The following is an 8,563-nucleotide window of genomic DNA, read 5'->3' on the forward strand; positions in this document are numbered from 1 at the left end:
CTCCCGAGTAACTGGGACCACAGGCGCCCGCCACCATGCCCGGCTAATTTTTTGTATCTTTAGTAGAGACGGGGTTTCACCATGTTAGCCAGGATGGTCTCGATCTCTTGACCTTGTGATCCGCCCACCTCGGGCTCCCAAAGTGCTGGGATTACAGGCGTGAGCCACCGCGCCTGGCAGAGATGGAGTTTCACCACGTTAACCAGGCTGGTCTTGAAAGCTTGACCTCAAGTGATCTGCACATCTTGGCCTCCCAAAGTGCTGGGATTACAGGCGTGAGCCACTGCACCCAGCCTGGTCTAGTGTTTCAAATGAGAGGCAAGATTTGCTAAAATGTCTTGACTTCTCCATGAAGTGGCCATCCACTCCTCCAAGTACTTCCTAATCCTTTCATTTGGTGATGGAACTTTTAAGAGAGTGTGCACGTGTGTGTGTGTGTGTGTGTGTGTGTGTGTGTATTAGGGTCTACAATCATGTGCTGATTCCTTTGATTTTTTTTTTAGTCATGTGTTGTGGGTAATGTATTTCAGGAGTGTCATAGCACTTTCTGTCGGTTTACCTTCTTTTTCCTTCTTGCATAGACTGTTCTAGAAAAACTGGAAGGAGAGTTACAGGAAGCCAACCAGAACCAGCAGGCCTTGAAAAAAAGCTTCCTAGAACTGACGGAACTGAAATATCTCCTGAAGAAAACCCAGGACTTCTTTGAGGTGGTCACGTGGGGATGATTTACTAAAGGGCCCGTTCCTCAGAACCTCAAATTTCCATTTCGGAAACTGGCTGGCCTGGGATCTGAGTAAATCACTCTGTTTCTGTTCCATGGCTGGGCTATTGGTGAGGGCGGGGGAGTATTTTGGGTGGAATAATTGTAGTGCTGGTTGAATTGAAGGGAAAAATATTATGGTGCTAAGTAAAATGTATGTGCTGAAAATGGCTCAGGCAGAAAGAGAAGTCAGAACCAAGCACAGCAGTTGGTTTGAGAAGTTTTAGGGTTTTGGTAGGAAGAGACCAGGGAAGCTTTTTGATCTGGCCCGGAGCACTCTGTTTTCTGACTTCTGTTAACTTTTTGTGGAAAATTAAAGCTTCACTAAAACCAGAGAAAATCTTGAGGTGTGGGTGCCTTTTGAGTTTCCCTAAATATATTTAAATGAAAATCATAGTGCTTTGACTTTCAGACGGAGACCAATTTAGCTGATGATTTCTTTACTGAGGACACTTCTGGCCTCCTGGAGTTGAAAGCGGTGCCTGCACATATGACCGGAAAGTTGGGGTTAGTGTAACTCTTCTGTGTAGGTGGGTTCCTGGTCCTGGCATGTGATTTCTGAGTGAGTGAATGAATGGGTGAACAAATAGCCACTGGAATGATGACTGTTTCCCATGGATACAAAGCCTCTGCCGGGGATAGACCCATGTGTAACTTACTAGGTTGGTGGAGTCGGAAGTGGTGTCAGCTTCTTGTTAGTGGCGACACTAACCTCCTTGAGCCTGAAGACTGCAATGTTTATATTGCTCCCCCATGGGAAGCTGTGGGGATCGTTGTTCAGATGAGTTATCACAACTCTTCCCTGGCATTGGAACCAGACTATGGGACATATGTTTTTCCTTTCTCTTTAAAGTACTATTTTGGGGGTTGGGCGTGGTGGTTCACACCTGTAATCCCAGCACTTTGGGAGGCTGAGGTGGGTGGATCACTTGAGGTCAGGAGTTTGAAACCAGCCTGGCCAACATAGTGAAACCCCCATCTCTACTAAAAATACAAAATTAGCTGGGCATGCTCGCACATACCTGTAATACCAGTTACTGAGGAAGTTGAGGCAGGAGAATTACTTGAACCCTGGAAGCAGAGGTTGCAGTGAGCCAAGATCATGCCACTGAACTCCAGCCTGGGCAACAGAGCAAGACTCCAGCTCAAAAAAATAAAATAAAATATTACTTTGATAATAAAATGCATTTGGAGTTTGAATTTTTATTTTTTATTTTTATTTTTTGAGATGGAGTCTCTATCTGTTGCCCAGGCTGGAGTGCAGTGATGCGATCTCGGCTCACTTCAAGCTCTGCCTCCCAGGTTCACACCGTTCTCCTGCCTCAGCCTCCTGAGTAGCTGGGACTACAGGCGCATGCCACCCAGCTAATTTTTTTGTGTTTTTAGTAGAGATGGAGTTTCACCGTGTTAGCCAGCATGGTCTCGATTTCCTGACCTTGTGATCTACCCGCCTTGGCCTCCCAAAGTGCTGGGATTACAGGTGTGAGCCACTGCGCCCAGCCTGAATTTTTATTTGTATTTTTTTGACACGGGGTCTCGCTCTGTTGCCCAGGCTGGAGTGCAAAGGTGCAATCATAGCTCACTGCAGCCTTGACCTCCCAGGCTCAAGTAATCTTCCTACCTCTGCCTTGCGAGTAGCTGGACCACAGGCATGCGCCATGATGCCAAGCTAATTTTTAAAAAATTTTTTAATAAAGATGAGACCTTGCTGTGTTGCCCAGGATACATTTTTAAATGTAATTAGAAATGGGGGCCAGATGTGGTGGCTCATGCCTGTAATCCCAACACTTTGGGAAGCTGAGGCAGGAGGATCACTTGAGGCCAGGAGTTTGAGACCAGCCTGGGCACTGTCTAAAAAAAAGTTTTTTAATAAAAAAAAAAGAAATGGGATAGTTATGCAATCAAGTTATTTCCAAGAAGCAGTAATATGATGTGTTATAGCCATGAAAATAATGTGGCGATTCAAAGTGGTAGGATTTTGTTCAGTGCCTAAGTGAAATTGATGCATTTTAAAGCATTTCTGAAAGTTGTGAGTTTGGGATTTATGATTTTTTTATTCAATATGTATTTGAGGGCCTGATATTTGAGGCACCAGGCATTGAATTTGAAATGAAAATAAAAATATTTATTAGAAATGTTTGATCAGAAGGTAATACAGGATTAATGTACATTTAAAGTAATAAGCCAGTGAAAGTCACTGGTTAACATGAAAAGTTTAGGTCAGCAGTTACCTACATCCTTGGATAATGGAAAAAACAGATAAAAATAGACGTCAATATATGTTTCCCTCTTAGTATTAAAATATTTTTGGAAAAACACATAGAGACCACTGTTGAATATTTGCTACCATTAGCTACAATGCTATGATGAATGGTCTATCATATTCTTTTCTTTTTTTTTTTTTTTTTTGAGACTGAGTTTCACTCTTTTGCCCAGGCTGGAGTGCAATGGCGTGATCTTGGCTCACTGCAGCCTCCGCCTCCCAGGTTCAAGTGATTTTCCTGCCTCAGCCTCCTGAGTAGCTGGGATCACAGGTGCGCGCCACCATATGTGACTAATTTTGTATTTTTCAGTGGAGATGAGGTTTCACCATATTAGCCAGGCTGTTCTCAAACTCCTGGCCTCAGGTGATCTGCCCACCTTGGCCTCCCAAAGTGCTGGGATTACAGGTATGAGCCTCTGCGCCCGGCCGGTCTATCATATTCTTAATTGCAGTTAGTGACGATATAGTATTGGAATGATTAAGAAAACTTCAAGATATCAAAAAACCAGGTCAGAGGGACTTAGGGCAAGTCGGGGCTGGATGCGGGCTGGCCTTGGGACCCCTGTCGGTAGAGCTGTGTCTGGGTTCCTCCTGCTCATAGAGTGAATGGCCCTTCCTTTCATGGTGCGTCTTCATATCCTGCAGGGCCTTCTCTCTGCACCCCAATCCCTGTGCCTCAGGAATATCTTCCCTTCTGGCTGCCTAGGTTCATAGCTGGTGTGATCAACAGGGAGAGGATGGCTTCCTTTGAGCGGTTGCTGTGGCGAATTTGCCGAGGAAACGTGTACTTGAAGTTCAGTGAGATGGACGCCCCTCTGGAGGATCCTGTCACGGTGGGAACCTCAGGCTGCGAGAACTTTCTCTGAAACTTCCCATAGCCCTCACCAGAAGCGCTTCGTTCTCCCAAAACATAGGGGGTCTTTAGTTTGATGAGACTAATATCTGTTTCCTTTCTTTCTCCTTTTTTTCCTTCCCTTTTACTTTGTTCCTTTTTAAAAAATATATATTTGAAAGGTCAGTTTAAGGGCTGATTCTTATCAATACCTCATAATTGGTTCATTCTTCCCAGAGACTTTTCTCTAGAACTTAGTTATGTGAGTACTATCCTAGGCGGCAGCTGTGTCTTAAAGAACTGAGAACTGATTGAAGTCAGCTTCTCAAGCTTCAGTGTGCACGTGAGCATAGAGGTCACCTGGGGATCTTGTTAAAATGCAAATTCCAGACCAGGCATGGTGGCTCATGCCTGTAATCCCAGCACTTTGGGAGGCCAAGGTGGGAGGATCGTTTGAGGTCAGCGGGTCGAGACCAGCCTGGGCAACATAGCAAGACAACAGCTCTACAAAAAATAAAAAAAAGGTAACCAGATATGGTGGCACACGCCGGTAGTCCCAGCTACTTAGTAAGCTGAGGTGGGATGACAGATTGAAGCCGGGAGGTCAAGGCTGCAATGAGCTATGATCACGCCACTGCACTCCAGCCTGGGAAACAGAGTGAGACCCTGTCAAAAAAAAAAAAAAAAAAAAAGGCTGGACACGGTCGCTCATGCCTGTAATCGCAGCACTTTGGGATCCCAAGGTGGGCGGATCACCTGAGGTCAGGAGTTTGAGACCATCCTGGCCAACATGGTGAAACCCCATCTCTACAAAAAATATTAAAATTAGCCAGGTGCGGTGGTGCACACCTGTAGTCCCAGCTACTTGCGAGGCTGAGGCAGGAGAATCGCTGGTCCCCCAGAGGTGGAGGTTGCAGTGAGCTAAGATTGCGCCACCGTATTCCAGCCTGGGTGACAGAGCAAGACTCCCTCAAAAAAAAAAAAAAAAAAGATTCTGAGTCGGTGGGTCTGTGTGGAGCTTGAGACTCTGCAGTTCTTACAACTCCCAGAGAATGCTGATTATATATTTGCCAATAGATCCCACACTTCAAACAACAAGGCTTTGAGGGGGCTCAGCCCTGAGTGCTATACAGTGGTTGCTGTGAATTCAGTCAGATATTGCTGTCTCACCTTCCAGTTCGTATTTAATCCACTTACTCTTTAATTCCAAGAAGCTAGGCTTATTTCTGAGCGTCTATCATCTTTTTCAGATTAGAAGCTAAAAACATTAATTGTAATAAAAAAATTCATTTTGATGAAAAACAACTTTAAAATAAATGAAATTTAAAATAAGAAAGATTATGAAAAAAAATGAGAAACCCCTCATCACTCTAATGTCTTCATTTGTATTTTGCCTCTTGTACTATTTTCTCTATAGCCATAGACAGGTGTAATTTTATATGATTATTGACACGGAAATAATTTTTTTCTCCTCTTTGTTTTGCCTAATGTGAGATCCCTCCCCATATGGCTGTGCATCCCTTGTAAAGATTTTTTTTTAATTTGACATTGAATCATCACTTTTTATAATCCTGTTTTGACATGTAACAGTCATGGTGGGAGAGAAATTAAAGCATCTGGAAAAAGATGAGCGTGGACACCAAAGGTCACCAAAGGGAAGTCATGAGATTAGAGCAGATTCCTGATTCTGGTGGATCAGGAGAAAAGAAAACGTAAGAGACTCAGAAAAGGACCAGGGTAGACTCCACAGGTAGAGAAACCTTTTGGAAATAAAGTAACGCAGCAGCTCTGAAAATCCTAAAACACCGCCACCTGCTCCTGTAAGGAAATGCCAAAGATAGGATTCATTTTGATAGTGGTTTAAGGGATGCCTCATGTGTCCACTCAGTTGATGTGACATTACCTATCTGTTTTGGACACTTTATTTCTAATTTTTCTCCAGAATGTAGACACCATGATGAGCATCTTTATGCATGTGGATTTTTATTTGCTTTTGAATTACTTCCATAATAAACAAGTTCAAGGAAAATAGGATTGCTGGCTTAAAGGGTGTGGGGATTTTAATGACACCTGATGGGGCCCGACAAATGGCCTTTCAGTGACTTTTCTGATTCCAGTGCCTTGAATAGTGTGTGATGAGTCTGTTGGATTTGTCATAACTTTTCCAACAATAGGTTTTGTTTTTGTTTTGGGGGGTTTCTTTGAGACAGGGTCTCACTCTGTCATCCAGGCTGGAGTACAGTAGTATGATCATGACTCACTGCAGCCTCAACTTCCTAGGCTCAAACAACCCTCCCACCTCAGCCTCCCTGGTAGCTGGGACCACAGGTGAGCACCACCATGCTCAGCTAATTCTTGTATTTTTTGTAGAGATGGGGTTTTACCGTGTTGCCCAGGCTGGTCTTGAACCCCTGGGCTCAGGCAATCCACCCACCTTAGCCTCCTAAAGTGCTAGGATTACAGGTGTGAGCTATTGCACCCGGCCTGGGTTTTGTAATTTTACCTTTACCCTCTCAAACTAAATGAGAATGAAAGAATGCATTGTTTCCGCTCGTATTTCTTTGTTTGCAGTAAGAGTTAAACATTTGCATGTCTGCTTGTGGAAAACATCTTCCTTTCTTGTGAATTGTCCAACTTGGACTTGACAAGTGTGATCTAAGCAGCAGTCTTATGGCACACAAGCAACTGTGTGGGTCAAAAAATCTGAGCAACTGTTTGTATGAGTCAAAAACTGGGCATGGCTTTACCTTTGTTAAATATCAAACACCTACTCATCCCCAAAATGTCAGTGTTGTGTGTTAATTAACTCTGGTGAGCCAGTTTATCAGCCAGCTATATTCGTTTTAGGCCTTGCGATATTCTCTTCCAAATGTTTTCTTGTTTATTATCACATCTCTTAAGTGTGGGGCTTAGAGCTGAATATAAGGTCTGGCTGTGGTCCAACCAGCGTCGGGAACAGGCAGCTTGTCACCTTAAGGCTGCATCAGCCTCTGTGAGGTCTTGGATGGCCTTGCTCTCAACTGTGGGCTATGAACTTAGAGGAACTGGGAAAGTTACAGTTTCCCAGTTTTAAATTTATGAATTGTGTAAGCCTAAAAACAAGACTTTACATTTGTCTCTGTTATGTTTTAACCAGAAAGAAACCCCTTCTTTTTTTTTTTTTTTTTTTTAACTTATTCTGATTTTCCAGAAAGAAGAAATTCAGAAGAACATATTCATCATATTTTACCAAGGAGAGCAGCTCAGGCAGAAAATCAAGAAGATCTGCGATGGGTAAGAGGGAGTGAAGGGCTGTTTCTTCAGTGATTTGGACCAGGATTGGGTAAAGAGATCTGCAGTGCCAAACGCACGCGACTGTGGCTTCTAGAGGTCAGTAAGGCTGTAGAATAACTTTCTCACGTAAAAGTCAGCCCCAACTGATTTTTAATAGTTGTGAGAATATGAATAGGAGAACTTGAATACGCAAAATGTGAGGGGAACTAAAAGCGGACACGTTCCCCATTTCAGTCTATTCCATCTGAGACTTTTCATTAACTGCTGAAGAGTGAACCAACTGCATGGCTAACTTGTTTGGGATTTTACAGAATCGTGTTACGTGTAGCTCTGTAGAAGCAGAAATGACGCAGTGCAGAGGATATTAATGCATTAAAGAGGATATTCATACATTACTAGATTCTAAAAGCAAGAGGCAAGTCCAGCCTGCAGTCTTATTTACCTAACAACTCACGGGTTTTATGGTTTGAATGAAGCTCATTCGTATAAAAGAACTGCAGCCTCAATTCACAGCACAAGTGACGTACTGGGGAACCCTGATGACTGGGACTCCTTTTCCAGTGGCCAAAGATGCAGTTATTCTAGGATAGGTTGGCCATCTAAAGTCAGCAAACGATGTCTTAGCAGAAGAGGGGGTGCAGAATGCTTTGCAGCAAGAACCCACCTGTGTCCCTTGGAATATATTAAACAGGTTTCGAGCCACTGTCTACCCTTGTCCAGAGCCTGCGGTGGAGCGCAGAGAGATGTTGGAGAGTGTCAACGTGAGGCTGGAAGATTTAATCACCGTGAGTGAGGGGTTCGGGCGCATGGTCTGATGGAGGGCTGCCTCTGCTGTTTTCATACAAGCCCTGCCCCCCAGGGCCCTCACTGGGAGGCTGGCTGGAATGCTGGCTATGCCTTTCTGGTTGTGGCTGTGGAAGATTTCACAACTGGGAAACTGTTTGATAAGCTAGCGGGAACGATGCTGTGTCTTAAGAATGCTTTGCCCAGGCTCAGATTTGACCACAGCCCTAGTCAGCCTTCAGGTGGCCACCCCGATCTGATAAAAGACACCCTTTATTGCCAGCCTCGGCCTAGACGGAATCTGTGATATAACCACCCAGCCAATTAAGTTGAACAACCAGTTTGACCGATTATTTTCCCACTGAATTGCCCGGTTGTTTAAGCTGACGGGTTAATTCTGTAAAAACAGTGAGTCTGGTTTCACCACGTGAACATTCATTCATCCCAAACTCATTGTCTTTGTGAAGTCTGTCACCATCCAGGGTGACACTCAACACGCTTATGATCAGAACGCTTTCTTCAATCACAGCAGCTTTGAAAGTCATCACTGAAAGCAGCTTGGCCTCCCTCAGCTGGCAGACTCTCGTCAGTGCGAGAGTTCAACAGAACTTTTGGTTGTGATGGAAGGGTCATGTGGCCTGCGCCGTCTAAC

General features: G+C 44.2%; 1 protein-coding gene across 1 annotated transcript in view; it reads left to right on the top strand.

The window, feature by feature from the left end:
- Positions 1-8,563, top strand: part of ATP6V0A4 (ATPase, H+ transporting, lysosomal V0 subunit a4) — a 64,378-nt gene that overhangs the window by 11,020 nt on the left and 44,795 nt on the right. The window contains exons 5-9 of the mRNA XM_011995506.1: positions 582-707; positions 1,173-1,267; positions 3,730-3,856; positions 7,046-7,128; positions 7,820-7,913. Of these exons, the coding sequence (XP_011850896.1) occupies positions 582-707; positions 1,173-1,267; positions 3,730-3,856; positions 7,046-7,128; positions 7,820-7,913 (525 nt within the window). The remainder of the gene's footprint in view (positions 1-581; positions 708-1,172; positions 1,268-3,729; positions 3,857-7,045; positions 7,129-7,819; positions 7,914-8,563) is intronic.

This window comes from Mandrillus leucophaeus, unplaced genomic scaffold (genome assembly GCF_000951045.1).
Source record: "Mandrillus leucophaeus isolate KB7577 unplaced genomic scaffold, Mleu.le_1.0 Scaffold49, whole genome shotgun sequence".
NCBI classification, from domain to species: Eukaryota; Metazoa; Chordata; class Mammalia; order Primates; family Cercopithecidae; genus Mandrillus; species Mandrillus leucophaeus.